The 21,676-nt window shown below is 42.3% G+C and overlaps 1 protein-coding gene across 8 annotated transcripts in view; it reads left to right on the forward strand.

Moving 5' to 3' along the window:
- Positions 1–21,676, forward strand: part of CDK6 (cyclin dependent kinase 6) — a 606,664-nt gene that overhangs the window by 447,409 nt on the left and 137,579 nt on the right. For all 8 annotated transcript variants that reach the window (XM_085631013.1, XM_085631009.1, XM_085631012.1 and 5 more), the window contains exon 5: positions 17,927–18,036. In XM_085631013.1, coding sequence (XP_085487139.1) covers positions 17,927–18,036 — 110 coding nt within the window. The remainder of the gene's footprint in view (positions 1–17,926; positions 18,037–21,676) is intronic.

The raw sequence follows: 21,676 nt of genomic DNA on the forward strand, positions 1-21,676 counted from the left end.
GGTCTTGGGCTTCCCCTCCTTGTGGATGGTGACAATAGTGGCCGTCCGTTGGTCCGAGGGCGGGAGTCCAGAATGCCTCGAGTCCTCGTACATAGCTCTTAAGTACAGGGCTAATCTGTCCAGTTTAAGTTTGTACAATTCAATCGGCAGCCAGTTAGGGCCAGAGGCTTTACCCGACCTGAGGGACCGCACCACTGCTGCTATTTCTTCATTGGATATGTTACTTTCCATGAAGTCGTGATCGACCAACAACAGTTTGGGTAAGACTATATCAGTGAGCATCTGGCGGGAATCTTCTATGGAATATGGGGTAGCAGAGGTGTAGACTGCGTTAAAGTGGGCCGTGAAACGGTCCACAATAGCCTGTGGGTCCGTCAGGGACCCTCCCTCTCGCCCTCGGAGCTCTGGTACTAATCTACTTGCCCAGTCTCTTGTATCCAGCCAGGCTAAGAGTTTCCCAGCCTTGTCGCCTACCTCGTACAGCCGCCCCTGCGCCGCTCTCCCCAAAGCCTTCGCCTGGTCAGTCGCTAGAGCCCTATAGTCCTGTTGCTTAAGTTTGAGAAGGTGGAGCCTATCAGGTGTGACCACCGATTCTAGGTCTGCTTCCAATCTTTCCACCTCCGCCTCCAGGGCCACCAGCTCCCTTTGCTGCTCTTTCTTCTTCCCCGAGATCAAGGAAAGGGCCTGGCCCCGAATCACTGTCTTAAAGGCCTCCCAAAGCATCTGTGGGGATTCCACTGAGCCTTCGTTCTCATTAAAATAGTTATCAACTGTCACGAGGAGTTCGCGACAAATATGAGGATCCCGAAGATACCATGGATTGATGGGGGCCAACGGTCCCACCTGTTGATAATTAAGCGCCACCTGGAGCCAACCGGTGAGTGATCGGAAATGCCTCTAGCCAGGTGTTTTATCTCCCGGACATGGGTGACTTGAGATGCGGTTACCAGAAAATAGTCAATCCTAGATAGGCTACCATGTGTCCTGGAGTGAAAAGTGTATTGAAGAGTGTCGGGGTGAAAGGCCCTCCATCCATCCACCAGCCCTATGGATTCCAGGAAATCAGGCAGCCAGCATTGTGAACGAGCGAGGTTGCGTGGAGGGTGACGATCTAGGCCACCAGAGACCACAGAATTCAAATCTCCTCCCAACACCAGGAGACCCTCCGGGATATTCAACAATAGTGCACCCAGGTCCCTGAATGTGGTTACCTGGAGGCCCGGGGCACATAAATCGAGAGGAAGGTGACAGGATGGCCCTCCCAAGTGCCCGAGACTCCAACATACCTCCCTCTCACATCTGACCAGGTATTCTGCACTACAAGGGGGAAGGACTTTTTCATCAGTATGCCAACTCCACGGGAGTCCGTGGTGAAACCCGCGTGGGCCAGCAGTACGTAACCCCCTCTGTGCATTGCCCTGCAAGCGTTACCAACTAGATGAGTTTCCTGAAGTAGGATGATATCAGGGGCATTGCGTTTTATATATTGAAGAATGGCGCTGTATTTAATTTTGTCCCCAGCCCATTGACATTCCAACTTAACAGTTTAACCCCACTGCCCCAACTGATGCCATGACAAAGTATACATTTTAAATTTGCAGGATGTGTTGCCACTCCCCCAATCAATGTAACAATAGCAGGTGCTGATGCGATAAGAACTTCAAAAACATAACAAAACACCCCTGCCCAACAACCCCCCACCCCGCTGCCCTGCACTCTGGGCTTGGAACTGCCCATGAAAAACTTGCAGAGTGCCTGTCGCACTGGAAAATGAAAAAGGGGGGAAATTAAAGCGCACCCTACCCCGGCCCCAAAAAAGAAATGTACACCCACCCAAATGCAAATACCTCCGGTCCAAATGAGTCCACGAACCCAAACACTCTGATAGTAGAGACCCCCCACCCAAACCCTACCCCCCACTGCCCCAACACTTAGTCCAGAATCCACCTCTGAAGGCTCACCACCATAGGCCGGTTGACTGTTCTCATTTTCCCCGCCGTTCCGATCGGCAGGGCTCCTGGACCCACGGCTCTCGATCCAGTCCGCCGTGGCCTCAGGATGCTCAAAGAACCACACCCTCACCTCCGCCTCAATGTGAAGAGGTGCAGGAAACAACATGGAGTACTTCAGTCCTCGCTCTCTGAGGACGCGCTTGACCGACAAGAACGACCGTCTCTGCCGGCGCACCCTCTGTGTGAAATCCGGAAAGAAGGAGATGTCCGAGTTTTCATACCGTAGGGGCGCGCCCGCCCTGGAGTTTTGGAGGATAATGTCTCTGTCACGGAAGTTCAAGACTCGCACCAACATGGGCCGCGGGGGAGCGCCCGGTTTGGGACGGCCGCCCGGGACCCTGTGGGCGCGCTCAATGACAAAGAACTTACTGAGGCCCTTAGGTTGCAGATGTTTCAGAATGAGGTCCTCTGCTTTCTCCGGAACCCCAAGAATGTGCAGGTTGTTGCGCCTAAGGCGGCCTTCGTAATCGTCCAGCTTGAGGTCAGTGAGCCTGCAAAAGTCCCGAAGGTCGAGGATCTCTCCCTGAATTTGTGCAACGTCTCCTACTAAACTGGCAGTGGTAAGTTCAGCTTGCTTGACCTTCTCATTCAGTTTGCCCATGTCGGCCCTGATGAGGTTGACATCGATCGCCACTGTATCTAGGGAGGCCTTGACACCAGTGATGGCATCCATGACGTCTTTTAAAGAGATTTCTTGCTCTTCCTCACCCAGGCCCCCTGAGGCCAAGTCCCTAGGCATCCAGGATTGTTGCATCTCTTTTGGGACTGTGTAACGGTCCAATTTGTTGAATTGTGTGGCCTTCGGACCCGAGCCCCTGCGGTCTTGACACGCTCCATCTTAGTCCCCTCCTCGTTCCACTAGTCTGTCCACCCATGTCTTGGCAGAGCGGCCCCACCACCACTAAAAAATGGAGCCAGGATTCGATGGGTGTGAAAGGATTCGAAGCGCCCCCGTGTGTGGCCACTTAGTTCTCAGTAGGGCCAAGCTTCTAGAGGAAATCCGTCTCCGCCTCGGACGCAAAGGTGGCAGCAACACAAGGGACCTCCCAGAACAGTCCAAGTTCACGCGCCCTCTCCAATGCTCCCAGGAGGCCGCTGCCCTCACCGTCCCGAGCACCGGGGGCCGACCACTCACTTGGTGCCAGTACGGGGCCTCAGCAGTCCTGTCTCCCTCTCTTCAAGGGTAGCACCAACACCATAGGGGAAGTGTATGCACGGCTAGGGGTCTTCGGGAGGCTATGCGTCTGTCCTGAGGCCACTGAGCGCGGTCTACGGCTCCGGGGAATGGCGAGCAAAGGGGCACGCAATGCAGAGATCTGTTTCCCGTGTTGGGTAAGACGGCAATCCAATGCAGGCCTGTGGCTCACTCACAGCACAAACAGCAGTACAGGGCCGCTCCCGCTTACTGGCAAATCGGAGGAGCTCCAGTATGCAGAAGTGGGCGCGATCCCCACGCCGTAGTGGCGACGCCCTCCAGACACGGCGCAACCGCTAGCTAATGCCAGACCCTCCGGAGCTCCCTCTTGGCTAGACGCAACACTGGAGATCAAGTGTACCAGAGTTAATAATTATACCTGAACAAAGTAGTTTGCAACACTGAATTAAAAATGAAGAATTGGAAAACTAATATCACTAGTATGTGAATAATATTTTTCTATATTGTATGTTTTCATGTTTCATGTTGAATTCTTTTTTACCGTTATTGATGTCCAACTCCATTGTGTAAATATACAACACTTATAATTTATAGATATGCCCATCTACCAGTACACGGAAGATTACGAAGAAGGTAGTGCCAAGAGAGAGTGTACAAAGCACTTCCTAATCTAGAAAGCATGCAGAAAAGGCAAAAATGAACAAGTGCAGGCTGAATCATGGGCACAATGCAAGCATTAAAACTACAATTTAATTCAGGACTGTTTCTGGTCATTAGAAATCCAACTTCCAGCCCACCTATTGGGAAGATAATAGCAGTGTTACATTTCTGTGCTACTGGCTACTACCATTCCACTGTTAACCAGTCCAATGGGATGTTGCAGCCTGCTTTTTCTGCTGTCCTCAGCTAACTTCTGGGTGTTATGTTCAGTCGCATGAATAACTACATACAATTTCCTACAGATAATTCTACACTGAACAATATCAAGGCTGAGTTCTATGGTTTCGGGGGGCATAGCACATTTTCATGGTATCATAGAAGGAACTTGCGTTACATTGCTGCCACCTCATGACCGGGAGCAAGTGTTCCACAGTGTACATCATGAGTGTATGTGCAAGATGTCCTGGCTCACTACATGACTTCCTACTACTGCGCAACCTCTGCATACTACAAAAGATGGTACACCTTGCAACAATGAGGACCTGGCTTGTTGGTAATTGTTAACATTAGTGTTGTAGTGATATTATTTATTCAATGAGGTTATTCAGACATGCTTAAAGTTATGACTTTTAACACCACTGCCAAACCCCAACATCGCCAGGGGAAGTCCTTCGAATAGGCCCATGTGCTAACGAGGTGATCTGTGAAGTGGGCATTTGGGCTTCCGAAGTCCCGGTTTAGGTGCTTGGAAATGTCTGGAGAGGCCCTCCTTTACTCTCCTGGGAGGTCTGCCAAATAGTTGTGTTGTATGCTGCCCAGCATTGCCCTGTGGAGGAACATCCCATTCTTCCCTGACAATGACTATCATTGGATACCTCAGGGTGATGTTAGTGAGATGCGTCAGCAAGATTAGAGTAATAAACAGGAAGGCAGTGCCCTCAGATGTGAACACTTAGAAAACACATTTTCCTGTTAGTATGTGCATCAAAGTACAATGACAAAATGTTTCTGTACATACAAAATGGATTGTTTAGTTGTCATGAAAAATCATTGTGGTATACTTGAAATGTGACATATATATATGGACATGCAATATTAGATTGTATATGTTAGATGGCTGGATGTTGATTATTTGAAATAAATGACTACGTAAATTTCAACAGGCTAGAGTTTTTCACAAAAATATTTAATCGGGTTAACTCTTCCGAGGTCAACTCATCCTATCATGTGCTGGGCTGGAGCACTAGCAACTCATTGATGGGGAGACTGTAGTTTTGCACAGAAAGTGATGCTGGAGAGATCAAAATTGCAAGTTGGCGTGTTGGGTTTCTAAATAAAAACTGTGCACTACCTCTCTGTCATGTAGCGATGCCTGTGTTAATGAGGTTAATGTAATTGATAACTGACACATGGGGGTATGTCTCAAATTTTAGATCTGGTTCTTGATTAGGTCATCTGAAGCATATTTTCCAAAATTAGATGTACTTTATGACTACTTCTGAGAATATTATGTGTGAGAAACATGACAACAGAGTGAAGTTGTGGCTGAAGACTCCCGTTTGTGTTGATAATGGTTTTGGAGGACCACTTGATACAATAGTAAGTAAATACTTATTTCTTCGCGATAGGTGATCCTTGGATTTCGTTTCTGTTGTGCCATTTTTAGTTTTCATTATGCATACTACTCAAGTATTATACATACCTCCTAATGTGGCTTCTCTGCATGATTTGCATTTTGGCAAGTGTTTGTAGACGTAGATGATGAACACTTCCCCCTTCCTGGTGTGACCAGTGCTTTATTTGTAAGAAATGAAGCACCAGGGTTTTGCTGAGAAGAGCCCTGGCTGCTGCACCACCCATTGCCCCTGCAACCCAATAACAGTACCATCACAACTACTAACCATTCCACCCTTAATGGAAATGAACATTCAGACTATTGTTGGCCACCTAAAGCTATAAGAATGGTGTGAATAGTCTGAAATGCCATTTGTAGTGCATATTGAATTCTCAAACACTGTGGTTGTGCTCATCCCAAAATTAAACAGAAAGCACCACCACGTGGTCAACTAATATTAGTGCTGGTGCTGAGAATGATGTGCTGTGTCAAGCACTGGGAACCACCGGCTCAAATTAGGCACTGGCACTTTTACCACAAAAAGTATTCTTTTCATATAAATTGAATAAATCTGTATAGCTGAACATCTAACATATGAAATGCAAGTAATTTCTTGTGTTATTTGTGGTGAAATGTGCTTTGTCCATAGCCAATAAAAGTGTGGCTCAAAGATTATGTTTGTTACACATTTGGTATGTGTTAAATAATATTAAAGGTGTAATTTCATTGTATTAAATTCCCAATGCACATTATTTTTATTATTTTTTTGTATTCATTACAAAGGTTAATACATAAAAATCAGTTTCTCAAAAAATGAGTTAACAGTTATGGTGCATGAGAAATGAAGATGAGCCTACAGTTGGGAAGAGTCCTTTTCCAGGCAGCAGTTTGTGAGAGGATGTCAAATGTGGGTACAGAAGGTGGATAGGATGAATAGTCGAATATACACTCAGACATTTTTGTTTGTCTCTTGGTGGTGGCTGTTAGTTGTTTTCCTCAACTGGGCCAGATGTTTGACCCCTCCGAAGGGCCACTGAAGTAGCCTAATTGTCAATTGATGAGGTGGTAGAAAGTGTCTCTATGAGAAACCGTGCTCCCTTTTCCATGAAGCTGCCAGCTGGAGAGATTTCTAAAACCAAGCTGGTGCCAATTGTTGTTTGACCGCAGAAAGGGCCAGCTAAATGTGACAATACTGTAAATAATGATATGTAGCCACCCTGTACCATCCCAAGAAATGCAGACACTCATGTGCCACTTCATTAGATCATTTTGGGCCCTCCGGCACTCATTCATTTTGGGCCCGTAAAAGTTCTATAATCTGCCAAAGATGCTGGCTGGACAGCAGTTGCAATGGCTGTGGTTTTCGCAGGATTCAGGACAAGGGTGGCCACAGTCGATGGTGGTGCTGGGATATAGGAATCTTGATGGGGCACGATTTATTGCAATGGGGTCAGGACTCTTCTGCCTTTGTAATGTCTAGAGTCTTGATGTAGGAGGGTAGACGAAGGGCACTGGCCACTCAAACCCAATTGTCCCGCTCCTCTTCCAGATGTTCATTGTCATTAAAGGCTTCGGATGGTTGATTTTTTTGTTTTTTGCATTTGTATGCGTAACTGTAAGCACAGTGACATAATGTTCACAACGTCTACATGATTGACCTAGGTAAAGAGCAACAACCCAACATATCAGCATACGTATTGTAACATTATACTAGTGTTCGAACATGGACATACAGAACAGGTACAACTCCCAAAATAACATCCTAACTCACCATATCATTGGGACCCCACACAACCAAGGTCTGAAAACGGGGTTAACATGCACCCTAACACTCAGACTCCCCATGTTGGTAAAGATGAGAACAAATGCAGAAATAAAACAGTAACAGCCATGTATGGCATAAACCACTATATAGGGATGGTGTTTCTTGAGAGAGGTCATGAGATTAGAAGTTGTTGTTTGCGATCTGGATGTTTGAAAAAAAAGAAAACAAATGTTCTATTACATCATATAATAAAATAGAAAAAAAGATTTTCAATACCTCATAACATTTATGTTCTGGTTTTGATTTGGCAGACATATTCGACCGTCTCCAACATAACATTTATACACAAAACTGATCACATTGACGATCCTTACTGATGATGATTATTATTGTTATTATTGTTAATTTTGTTATTAATACTGTTATTATTAGGTTTACAATAAATTAATTGGGTTTAATTTCCGGTTATCAAATGCTACTTCTTCACTAATGTGACAATATCCTGGCCACACTTTTACAAGTGACATAGGATTAAATTCACTGTTAATAAGGCAGAAGAGATATCCAACATACTCGGACTCCGGGCGCAAATATGGGTCATGGTGAGGGTTTTGTTTTGAAATGTGGGTTAACAGTCTGGAGCTGCAAGGGTGCATGCAAACTTCAGAAAGCCAGTTTTGTCTCCTGTCCCAGACTGTGCCTTAGAAAAAGTCTTTGAAGTATGATCCCATAAATACATTTTTGTCAGTATTAATGTTTTTAACCCATCCTACACTGGATATGGATTTCATATAGGTCATTCTACACCATAAGACAGTAAGGTCGATTATCCTGAAAATGTAAAGAATTGTTTTTAAAAATGATATAAGAAATTGTAATATTATTTTAGGTGGCCACCTCAAGGAAAATTAATAACTCTTATCAGGGTGACCCTTCAAAATCAATAAAATAACCTAAGCTCAACTCACTTGCACTAGTGGCTCGGAGCAGACAGGCTTATTATAGCGCAATATGTAAAGTATCTATGCAGTATAAAAACTGTTCTAAAGTCAAAACCATAAACAATAAAATTATCAAGCAAAAATAGAAAGTGTCTAACGTTTAATGAACAAAATACGTTTTTAAGAAAAATGCTGAAATTACTTCCAGGTCGCTTTCTGCTTTTGAATGTAGATTTATTTATCTTTTTAGTTTTTGACTTACAGAGTTTTACCGGGACCAATCCACTTGTTGTGTCTGACCAGCGCTCCATCGTAGATCCTGGTCTACCGATACCATAGGCTTCTGTTTGCGCTTTAGACTTTTTAGAACTTCCTACACTGAAACTTTCAAAATTCATACCTCTGCTTATTGGGTTATAGCCATGTTAGTGAAATTTACTTAATACATTTTACTCTATTTTTAGGTCTCGCTTAGGCAGCGCGCTTGCGCTGCACTAGGAGATGACCTTTAGAAATTGGTCAGCTCCTTTCCACACACTCCTGGATGTGGCACCATCCACCTTGCGGGAGTGAGCAGCAGCGCGCGCAGGGGCCTTTGGACAAGCGCGCTTGTTTACATTAGCCTGCTCGCGGTCTCCTTGCCGGCTCGACATCCTGGTGCTTTCACTTTTGTTTATCTTCTGTCCTTCCATCTCTTTTTCTATCTAAAGAATTGCCAGGTGCTCTCGTTCATTTTTTTAAAGGGTACCAATTTCTTACATAACTCTCCCGAGATTTAGCTTGTCATTTGGCTAAAAACCTTTGCAAAGTAAGAATCGTCTCCTGCACAAACATTTATATAAAGTATTTGCATTCAGAATCTCTTACCATTATTTGTTGTTATAATATTTATCGTTTTTCTAAATACATTGCTTAGCCTTCAGGCATTTGTTGAAATGTTGTTAGGTAGTTTATCCCAAAACCTTCGTTTTTTTGCCTCTGTTCCATTCAACTGAGATTCTTTCAAAACTGAATTACTTTTAGAGGAGGATATAGCACCTTCCTTAACTTCATCAGGTTTCTTATCCCATTAACATTTGAAAGGATTATATTTAGGTTATTTTTCTCCTGTCGAACGTTTAACCATTTTGAGACCAACAGTGTCAACCTCACTTATTCTACTTAAAGTATAATTATTTACACAAACAGTTCCAAATAATAAGAGAACAAGCTTTGGCATAGCCAATAGTTCTCGCCTTTGGAACCTTATAAGTATTTAGTTATGCAGTACAATATCCTTGGTGCAACAACATCAACTGTTGCATGTCTAAACACTTATAAGGTCCCAAAGGCGAGACCTATCGGCTATGCCAATGCTTGTTCTAAATTGGAGTGGTGTTTTTACTGTACTATGTTTTTGAATTTTTACCTCTTTGGCACTTCGAAATAGTTTACAGATTTTCTTTAAGTTAAGCCTGTCTGCTCTGTTTCACAGCTACCAGGTGCTGAGCTCTGGCTTAAATTATTGAAACGTTTGACTGGACCTAATAGGTTATGAACTTTAGTATTTGTGGTGGACTACCATCCAACCCAATCCCCAATTACTGATTCACTTTCATACAGTGAATAGTTAAGGTATATATTTAGTAGGTTGCCATTAGTGGATAGGTTTGAGTTAGGGAATAGGAGTGCCAGAGTGGAGAGAGAGTGTATTAATTGGTGTAGCTAGGTATTACTTGGACATACCAGTCTCCAGTCCAAAAGGGATTCCCGCAATGCCTTTAGTGTGATGTATGGACTACACCTTCTCCTCTCACAGCATAAGGTTGAAAACCACCACCAGTTGCCAGGGCATCTCTGTTTGCTCCTGAAGCGAAGGAAGATACTCTCCTCAGCAGATTTTTCTATTCCATTGCTTGTGGATAGCCTCCTGTGAGCATGTGGTGTAGGAGACAGCATTCACCCTATCTGCTATTCTGTCCTACATTTGTTTCTCTGACTCTAACAACTGTGGCTTACCCCTAATTATCTCATCCACCATAACAGTTGACTTATTTTCTGAAAGATTTTGGGCTCTTCGAGTAGACATGTTGTTAAAAACAAACAAAAGCTACTGAAGTGGGTGTGCTACTGGTGCTGGTGTGAGCTGGAAGTGGTAAATGGTTGTGGGGGTTAGAGTAGTAGCTTTTGTTGTGTGAGGTACAACAATCTGTTTTCCAAGCTCTAATTCAGGCCATTAAGTGTTGATCTAAGAAAAACATAATGTTACAAATGCTCTTAGTTCTAACATTACCTTATAGTGACTCAAATAACCTACTGATCTCATATGATAGTGCTCAGTGCTTTAGGGTCTTAATGTATTTTATGCTTGCATACATGAGTGCCAAATAACCTATTAATGAGGTCTTTCATTTCCCTCTGTAAGGCTCTGCGTAGCGTGTTCCCAGGTTCAGAGTTCAAGCATCGGTCATGCCTTGGTAGTGTATACCATTCAGCTCTGCAGCGTTCGGCTAGGTATGGGCCACCTTCTAGTATGACTTCTCCCCATCTCTAGAGTTCCACGTGGCATTTACAATAGGCCTGATAGGTTGCGTTTGAGTTCCTGGTGGCCGCGTCTCTGCCAGGAGATTGATTTCTAGCCTGCAGCATCTCTGTAATGCTGCAGGCAATATTAAGGCTCATATTTTGTTCAACTACCCTGAATTCCAGTCCAGTCTTATTTTGTTTGTGTTAGACTGTGTTATCTTATTTCTGTACTCATTTCCTCCTTAGGCAAAATGGTGGACTACCATTTCCTGTTTTATTTTCCGGTTCACTTTCTGACTGATCCTCTTTAAGGAGACCAAACTAATTTCACCTCCCTTGACAGTTACCCTTGCTGCTTATTGCTAGCTAGTTGTACTAGCTGGTACCCCTTCCCCCCAACCCTCTGTTCCAAATGTTCTTGCTTCAAATCCTTGTTAGACCGGTCTGCTCAACTTGTTGACTGGCCTGGTGTGGTGGAAGGTTGCTTCTCGTTGCCCCGCTTGCCTACCTGTTGCGATCTAGAACCTGAGAATGTAACTGTGGTGGTTGGCCTTTTCTCCACATTAAGGCCATCTCTTGACAATCTAATGTACAATGGAAGTGATGTCACAAAAATAATAAAATATATATCAATACATTCAGAAACATGTTCAATCATTGAACCTATGCCCTGGCAGTGGATGTATGAACTTATGAATTTTGGAAAGAATGTAAATCAATCCAAAATCTCTCCATTTGTTCAAAATAGCCCATAAGTTATTTTATGCTATGTGTATTTCCTCTATTTACACAAGCTAATCATTAGATATAACCGCTAGCTGTTTTCTTGCTTGCTGATATTAGTCTGCAAAATTAATTACAGCTTTTTTATCACCCTATATCTGCAGGTTGGATAATAATTGATACATCTTCTTGCAAGCGAATTGGAACTAACCATTGTTTATTGAAATGTCTTAACATTTTCTACTACATCACTTTCTTTCAACACTAATTCGTCAAATAGATTCACCCCATTGTGATATTGAAAGACAGGGGTAACATTTTATTTGTTATTTAGCCCACTTCCTTTAGAAATGCCAGTATCAATATGCCTGTCTTGTAGTAGTTCCCCTAGATCTGGAATTACATCGGAGTCCTAACCTAATAGTATTTATACATTTTCCAGATCCTTAACAGTTGTTTCAGCAGCCTCCACAAGACTTGTTTTTTCACCTTAATTCCGATTACAGTTAATGAAAAATGCCTTAAATGTTTGTTTTTTCATGAATCTTAACAAATCAGCTTTTGTTTCTAATTTGTAAAGGTAACCGGTTAAAGCAGATGATAACCCTTTGTCAAGTACTTCAGGTTCATTAATATTCAACATACTTTGATTTCTGAGCTAAAACAAACTCCTTCCCCCCCGTGCTCTATTTTAAGCGCTCCTTGCGGTATCACTTCCTTTTGTTTCTGTCTTACCCATGGTTCTTCAGTTTTAAATTCTGCTTGTAAAAGCAGCAAATGAATAAAACCAGTTGATGTTTCTTCAAATTTCCTTTTCAGTTTATTTCCTTTGGTTACATTCAGATCTTCTACCACCAGCAAATGTTTATTCTTAACCCTCTTGATCTGCATCTGACTCCTAGATATCTTTTCAGTCCTGATGTGTCTCATCATCTGCTGGACACTTGTTTCAAGACTTTTTCGAAATAATTGTCTCAAACCTTTCTGCTTGTTTTATTGCTTTCTCCTTCTATATTATTACCACTACTTTCACCAAAGAGGTCACTGACAACTGTCTGATATTTAGACAACCCTATTGTAATGAGCTGCTGTGCCTTTCCCAGTATATTAAAATAACCTGAACAAGACAGGGAAGAAAGAAATCTTGGGATCAGCTGCTAAGGTGTTTTTAAAAAACACTTAGCTCCCGTCTCCTTAGAGATTCTATTACTGCACAAATCAAGTTCACTTTGGTTGAGTCACCAGAGAGAAAATTAAAGAATAGAGGACTTTAAGTTAAATTCCTTGTTTTCAGTTATTTTAATTGTTTCGGTTATATAATTTCACAAAATTAAAGCAATGAAGAGATAACATTTCTACTTTAGCCAACATGTTTCATAGTGCTTTTCACTTCCTCAAGTCCTATTTATGTAATTTGACAATTCGTTTGCTAGTTTCTGTGAGCTTCGAATAATTATTCATGGGTTTCTACGAAGCTTAACAAAATTTTCCATGAAAAAGCATGAATTTCTGTAGTATAGCTACTTCATCTATTGCTTGCGTCCTACTCCTAAAGTGAGTAGACATCTATCAAATAAACTGAGGGCACGCCAGTCATGTGTCTTCAGTTCTGAAGTCAATTTATCAAATAGTAACTTGCAACAGACACAGAAGGATAAGTTAAAAAAAGTCCCATAGCTTCTATCAGCAGGTGAACACGCTGGAGCCCGAAGAACCGCAAAAGCTGAGGGAATACCTACAGCAAACTGCGCTCCTGAAGCTGAACAAGGACTAAAGGTTTGAGCTAAAAGCCCCATTTGAAAGGACAAACTAATCATTATGACAAAAGGCTTACAAATTGTGAAAATACACCGACCTTATGCCTTATATAATTTTGGCCCGTGCTAATGGGGCTCCTGCTGACCATCTTCAGTGAAGAAGAAGATTGAAGCAGCAAGAGGGGAGTTGAGGTTATAATAAGTTACTTCATGCTATACTGTCTGCATGGGTACGAGACTACGTAACAATTTATGGAAAATACATTTACATATGGAGGCTGTTTTTTACCTTCAGGCTAATAGTGACATCATAAATAGTTCAAGATTCACAATTGGTGTCTATGGTGTCTCTCAGCTGAAGTGAAAACATCCCCGTTTTGACAGCTGCCTCCAATTTTAAATGTTTGTGTTAATAACGTGCCTGAAATCAAGTATATCCTACCGATCTGTTCCACTCTCTGCCTGTCAAACTTGTACCACAAATCCCTTTTCCTGTGTCTGCCTCTAAACCACTAATAATCTTAGTCTTAGGTCTGTCATCTATTTTGTACTTTGCATCTCTTAAACACGGCTTTATTATTTGTTTTCGTCTACCAATGCCTTTATTTTGCTACTGGTCTTATGCTTTGTCACCACAGTCATGATATGCAAATGCACCAAATGTAAGTAAATGTAGTAAAATGAATAAAATGTGTAATAGAATGATATGTCTATCTGATCTTTACATTTTCTTTTAACTATGCAGAGAGTAGAACTCAACTTAAGCCTCATTTAGATTGGGGCTCTGTCTGGCAAAAAAGCTACTATGATAGAGGCTATACGTCTACCAAACCAGCTGTATCCAGACCACAAAATTTAGGTTTGTCCGCCATTCAGTCGAACTTAACCCCCAAATTGTATCTGCTTCTATAATGATAGTCACAGGGGTGGAAAACGATGATGGAATTTCTTCTCTTTAAAAAAAAAACAGAACATTTTACTCGTTTTATTAGACTAACACAGACAATTGGCAGATGGGTCTGTAATTCTCTCAATGCACTTCACAGCAGTGTCCTTGTTAACCAAAGGGAAACAATGGCAAGTATAAAAGTACTTCTTTAATTTCAACACAGTTACAGTGTCTTCAGTTCAAATACTCATATGGGGCCAAGATGTGTTGCTGGGATTCTGCTCGGGAACAGAACTATGCTTGGGACCATAGAACATCGGCATGCAGGGACCGAGTCTCCATACCACCTCAGTATCTATGTGCCAGAGTCCAACTTGCTATAGTGCCTCACTTGCCCTCCTAACCGTACCAGAGAAGAAGGTGAATTGGCACCCCAGAGCACAACACTCTCTACCTTCTCATGGATCTTGGTGACAGGACACACCCTTTCACTCTCATTTGTACTCGTCCACAATAAGATAAACCAAGAGACATTAAGGAAGTTTCGAATTTTTATTTAAACTATTATGCTCTAAAATGCAGTATTCGTACCACAAATAGAAGACAAATGCATACCAAAAATACTGTTAGCATGGTCAATATATCATAAAAAGCCCTGTCATGTTATAAGACAGAGTAGCCTAAACCCCCCCTTCCCTTCTACTGAAAGTAAAGGATTATATATCAAAGATGTCTGGAATTAGTGGGGTATCCTGTACCTTAGCATACATAAGTGGATGTGCTATATTTCAGCTGATGTAGCAATCTTGTCTCAGGGCCGTGGCTAGTGTGTTTGCTTAAACTCTTGTGCTCAGTTATATGACAAGACGTGTGCTCACAAACAGCAGCTGCGTTCTCGTGTTCTGTCTTGGTGCTAGTGCCTGACCACAGAGAATAACAAGGGGCATTGTTGTTTGACCTTGTCTGTGGTGTTCAGAGTAAATCTTAGGAAAAGAAAAGACCACAAGAACATATGCAGGTTCTGTGTGAAAGTACAATGTGATACAAAAGCAAGCAAGTTTATATAGTAACGTGTGAAAAAGAAAATGTGGCCTATAACATGCACAATTAGGCTAACATAGGGACAGGAGGACTACAATGCCCATACAGTCAAAACGTGACAGATGATTCCCATATGGTGACTCCAGTCTGTCTATATTTTATATTTCTGGGGGACCACCTCACAAGATATATCAGCTTCTGTAGGCTTATGTACTGGTCCAGGCTTTTTTCCTATCCTTCTAGCATCAGACAGTCTATCTCCTTCCACAGGAAAACTGTATCCCGCTTGCTCACCGGAAGCCCAAGGCCAATTTATATCTATTAGAGTCCAAGTCGACTTTGGGTCGGTAGGTTGACCAACCCAGTACAGCGCCAAGAGTAGAGAGTATGACCTTCCAAAAAGGAGTAATTTTAAAACAACTAACAGAACATGCATTGCATACGTATACTGATACTTTTCTTTTGCACTGTTGTCATGTGCATTATTATAATATAATTAAAACATGAAATAAAATACTAAAACAATGGCATATCATGTGCATTACATCCTTAACCTTAGAACGACATCTTAAACACAATAGTTAAGGGATCACTCCTTCTTTCCACAACTTTTGTTGTGTAAAATATGCTCTATGTAAGTACTTTATTTGAATAAGTCTATGTTGAGATGTGTTAGACCTGACAGCCATAGGGAGGTCTTACCCCCAACATTTTGCCTTCCTCCTCCATTTTTCTGACCTTGTTTTTGCTGGCTTTAGGACTATGGACCTGGCCACTGATAACCAGTGCTAAAGTGCTTGTGCTCTCTTCCCTAAACATGGTAATAATGGCTCATCCCCAATTCGCCTATTTAATGTACTCATAAGTCCTGCCTTTCTGTGCCACAATGTTGCCTGCTATTCCCCTGCCTGGGTGAGAAGGAATGAACCTGCATCACTTGAACCCAAAGTGACTCCGAATGCTAGCTGGCTATTCACCTGATTTGAAGTCTCAGGGACATAAAAGACTTCCAAACCACCAGCTTCTGCACCTTGACTCTGCCATCTGTTGTTCTGCCCTGCCAAGTGGTGCCACCACAGTCATAGACCATTGAAAGTGGTCCTAAGGTGCTTGCTTCAACAAAACCCATGCATCCTCTCTCAAACCGGCGCTTTGTCTCCCTTGCATGGATTAGAAATGGCACATCGCCCCAGTTGCATGGCTTGGAACCGGTGCATTGCTCCTGTTGCATGGATCAAAGCTGGTGTTGCGCTACTGTTGGTGGACCAGAACTGGCGCATTGCCTCTACTGCGTAGATCGGCCCAGATGCATCATCTCCAACATCACCCCTGCACAAGGTCTCCGCAAGTCTGTCGACGTCATCCTTGACGACGATGACGAATCTCCTCATCGCAGCTCTTTGCTTATCGGAGCAGATGCATCGCTGCTGGTGTGTGGATCAGGACCTGCGTATTGCCACCAATGCGTGGATTGGCACTGATGCATTTCTCCCGCTACACCCACATCTTAGACATCGATGCAACCAGGATCACGGTACTTTTGTTCGGCGGACCTCACTGGGTCCCTGTATTCAGACCGCACTCCATAACATTCAGCCTGAAGTTTTGACTTTGTCCCGATCTGGCTCGACCAGATATCCTAAATAATCACTTATTGCTTCTGAGCTCTATTTACCAGTTTCCTCTTTACAAATTCATATCTCAACTTCTACTTATTGGATATTTGCTATTGTGGTCTATTAAATTAAGTTCTATTTTTCTAATTGTGGTCTATTAAATTAAGTTCTATTTTTCTAACGTGGTGTGGAATATTTTTGTGTGATGTTTTCACTGTTTGAAGGGTTGGACAAATACTTGCGCATTGCCTCTAAGTTAAGCCTGACTGCTCTGTGCCAAGCTACCAAAGGGTGAGCACGGGATTTAGGGTTTACCTGCTTCTTTGACTGGTTAGGATTGTGGTTGTTGCTTGATTAGGCCTTTTACCCCAGTGAACCTCCAAACCAATTTCTAACACAAGACAATAGCTGATTCTGTTGATGATGCCAGTGCATTCCATTCTTCATCTGAGAGTGAACCCAAATCTTGTTCCTGCACTTAACAGAGTATCCTAAAGGTGTTATTATTTGATCTTTTTATTATTTCAATTCACCCATCAACAGTTTTGCCTCCAATGGGATAAAGTCTGGATTAGCCGCCAGGTTAGCCACATAGGGGGTGACTGAGTGTCAAGGCTAGAGGTAACAAAAAAGCTGGATTTTGTGAAGCTCAAATTTCTCCTACATGTCCGCAAATGATTTCAGCCCCCCTCTGACATCACATCTCCCAGTGGGGTATGCCTATTGCATCTGATTGTTCAAATCCCTTCAGTATTGTCACTTTTCTATATTTAGTCTGCAGTGACACTTATGACAATTTTTGATAGTGATGTCCTATGCTAGGAAATAGCCTTCTCCTGCACTAATTGAAATGGGAGATTGCAGAGGTGCACAAATGGTAAATTTGCAATTATTTGATAGGTGTCTTTTACTGCCCACTTCTAAATGAGGACCTTAGTCTCTTGTTTTACACTGGCTAACCTCACTGCCTTTATTTAAATAATTTTTTGGAAAATCTCTTTTAAATACTTAACATTTTTCTTCTGATTGCCGAAGAGAGGCCCAAATCTTCCTACGTTACTGGCTCTCAAAAGTTAGTTGAGCTACTCCCAGAAAACCCCCTTGAAATGATGATGTATTGATCAATAAAAGTAGGTTTACTTTTAAAATCAGAGTGATCTGTTGTCATTATATTTACTGATCTGGAATACAGAGTATAAACGAATGAAAAGCAATTTATCGAATAACATTTCTCCAATTTTTACAGGTGGTCACTTTGTGGTATAGAGCCCCAGAGGTTTTACTTCAGTCCAGTTATGCAACACCAGTTGATCTCTGGAGTGTGGGATGCATCTTTGCTGAAATGTTTCGTAGAAAGTAAGCCCAAACTTTATTACATTTTGCTGTACTAGTGTATTTCCTTTAAACTATGCATTGCACTTAAGTACTTGACCAAGGCATGAACAATTCAAAAACTGTTACTCAACCTGCAGATCTAGTGACTTAAATAATCTACTCGACCGGACTTTAATGCGCTTGACCTATAAACTATTAAAATATTTTATTTCACCAAGTAACTTTTTATTTATTATCATAGGTGAGAGCACCTTCAAATATGATTTCAGCATGTTTGTGGTACAAAAAACTTTTTTTTTTTTTTTAGTACACCAAATATTTGCTCCATGTATAATAAGAATCTAGCCAATGTATAGGGTACACCTGACTTGCCTCTTAATTCACTAATAGCATTGTCATCCGGATCGGTGCAGGAATGTTTCTCAGTTCATGCTTAAAAACACACTTTTAATAAATATATCACTATAGTATGATCTGATATGATGTGGTAGCTTATTGTCATTTACAGATAGCACATTTCCATTGAAATGGCCACAAAGTATCAACTATGAGGTGACAGCAAATATTTATCATTTCAACATCAACAAGTAATGTGTTCTGATTTGTTTTGATCCTATTAAAATATTTATTCCCATCACACTTCAGAATTACAAATAGAATGTGCTGATATATTTTAAATTATTTGTGCAGTTCATTTGCAAACTACTTAAAGTTTGTGTGTTAGAAAAACAAGTGATATCCTAAAGCCTTTCATTTAACACTGTATGTACCCGAGGGTGATTGTCCGACAGTTTACTTCACAAAATCCTCTAACTTTGCTGTCAGAGAAAGAAAAGTAAATACAAATCTCCAGAATACAATAAGCAGCAAATAGTAAGAAGACATAAGCTGGCGGTTGACCTTTGTCTTTGAAGGCAGAACAAATGTGACAAGATAAGAACAAAGTTTTAAAGGCATCTTTATTGCTCATTCACTTTCTGAATGAACAGGACACCTATTCTTTGCCAGCTCCAGCTCTCTCACCAGAACGGTCTCGAAAGCCCGAATAATTGCTTGTTTGAACTGATAAAATCTGATTTGCATTCTTGAGTGGGCAAGTAGACTTTTCCAGGCTTGTTGGCATTTATAAAACAACCCCCCAGAAAGTGCTTCACTATATATATATATATATGACCACCTCACTCTAAGTCATTACTAACACTGTCCCCAGGTCTGAGCTTTCCAGGTATAAATTATTGTTTTCAGGTGTCTTAGTCTAATTGTTCAATGGAAGCAAACCAAGACCTCAACTACCTGAATGCATTAGGTTATCACATAAAAACCATCACCGAAAACAGCTTAGACAAGAAAGAATAAGGACAACCATTTTCAATTATACCTAAATTGACAAAATATAATCCTATTTACTGATAGGTCCATATTGTCATAGGTTATCTGTTGTGTATCTTGCATATCTAATTGTGATGCACATGTCCCTGCAGTTGTATCATATCTGTATTATAGTTTGAAAAGTAGTTTCTCAAAAGAAGTTACATTTATCACACATTGTCCTTCCAGGAATGGGTGTGTATTTCCATGTAAACAATAGAAACACTTTAGGTTTGGTTGCTTGAATTGCATACTAGCAAAATGTTTGCCAAATCTGCTGAATATAAGAGACTCCAGAGGGCTGGCGTGGAAATCAGAATCCTAATCTGCATGATTGGTACTTGGCGATGAATGAAGCATCATGTTTGAAATGTAGAGTTTAGCTATTGCACCATAAGTATATAATATTTCCTCAGGTCATTGGCCCCTGATCTTAAAGTAGTGTTCACAGCTGGATGCTGAGTTAAGTTTAGAAGCCGGAACTTGGTGTGTTCGAACTACAGAAGACTACTTCCTTAAGCCACGATGTATTCACCCAAGCGGAACTTGTATGAAATAGGTGCCCCCGAGAAGTTGTATCTGATATACACTTCTAGCTGCATATTCCTTACAGTAGAATATTCCCCCAGCATAAGACTGAATCCGGAAATGTTTCTTGAGCAGTACCCCTGCACACTGGTAGTGCCGTTGTTCCGCTCTGTGTGGTGTCGTCCGTACCTGGAGTGAAGTTCACTGTGCCTGCATAGGCACCACCCAGGCATGCTGACGTCAGTTACTTTCCACGCCAGAATAGCGGAGCCACAAAATACACTGACCACTGGTCTGGAAAATTAGGGCTCTGACAGGGAACTACCCTTTCCCTAGAAATCTGTTCGCAGAACAGGGGGGATGGGTAGGTTGGTAAGGAATCTGCGGCTAGATACAGTCTCTACCAAATAAGGTGTCACTGAAGGTAAGTAACTTGTTCATCTGATAGAGATGTCTCACCGTGCATTCCTTACCCTAGAATAGATACCCAAGATATACCTCCCCAGTGGTGGGTCTGCCGACCAATTTAACACGAGGAAGTCCTGCAGGAGGAAACGGCCATAATGCCCATCTCTACAGACCTGACTGTCTAGAGAGTAATGTTTGGTGAACGTGTGTAACGAGACCGATGTTGCTTGCTGGTATATATCCAGGACCGGAACTGCACGAGCTAACCCAGTGGTTGCAGCAGTAGCTCTGGTGGAATGAGCACGCAAACTCTTCGGGGATTGCTTCTTGGCCAATGCGTAGCAGATTTTGATGCAGAGCACAATCCATCAGGCGATGGTCCGCTTCTGCACTGCCTGTCCTTTCTTTGCTCCGATATCGACCACGAAGAGTTGGATGTCCACCTGGAACTCTTTTGTGCAGTCAAGGTAGAATGACAGTGCTCTTTTTGGGTCCAGATGATAAAATCACTCAATCAATCAGTCAAACAAGATTTTGTATAGTGTGTCTACTTACCTGTGAGGGTCACAAAGCATTGAGGGAGGAAGGGAGGGGGCTGCTGATCCGTCTGGGCATGGAGGTTCAGTTCCTCCTCTTCAGAGGGATGAGGCAGAGCAGAGCATGAAAAGTAGGCAGAGTGGTGGTCTGGCCCACATAAAGTGGAGTGACCACTTTAAGAAGATAGGAAGGTCTCGTACGCAGGACCAGTTTGTCTGGGTTGATGTTAAGAGAAGGAGGCTTGGATGATGCTATTGCCACGAGAAAGGCTGTCTTGATAGTAAGGAGCCTGAGTGGACAATTGTACGGAGGCTCAAATGGAGCACACATAAGGTAGATGAGGATGAGACGGAGATACCACTGGGACATACTGAAGGGGGTGGGACAGAACATGTGTTGCAAACCTTTCCAAAACCTATGTATAATAGAGGATTGGAAAAGGGAAGGATGGTCTGGCAACCAAAGAAAAGCAAAAACTTGAGATAGATATCCTTTAACAGTGCCCAGAGCAAAGCCCTGCTGGGCAAGAGAAAGAACAAACAGTAGCACCTGAGAAAGGGGAGCAAAAACTGGATCCATGTGTCATTGTGAACTCTATGCAGCACATTTAGCCCAACAGCATGCATAAACCGTCTTGGTAGAGGAATGCCTGGATACCAAGACAACATTAAAGACTTTAGATGGAAGGTTGAAGGCTATCAACTGTCACTGCTCAATCTCCATGCAAGAAGGCAGAGCGTAGACAGGTTTGGGTGGAGAACCCTCCCTGCTGCTACAACAGAAAATCATGCCTTTAGGGACAGCCTTAGCGGAGGACCAA

The sequence above is a fragment of the Triturus cristatus genome, chromosome 10, assembly GCF_964204655.1.
Source record: "Triturus cristatus chromosome 10, aTriCri1.1, whole genome shotgun sequence".
In the NCBI taxonomy this organism is placed as follows: domain Eukaryota; kingdom Metazoa; phylum Chordata; class Amphibia; order Caudata; family Salamandridae; genus Triturus; species Triturus cristatus.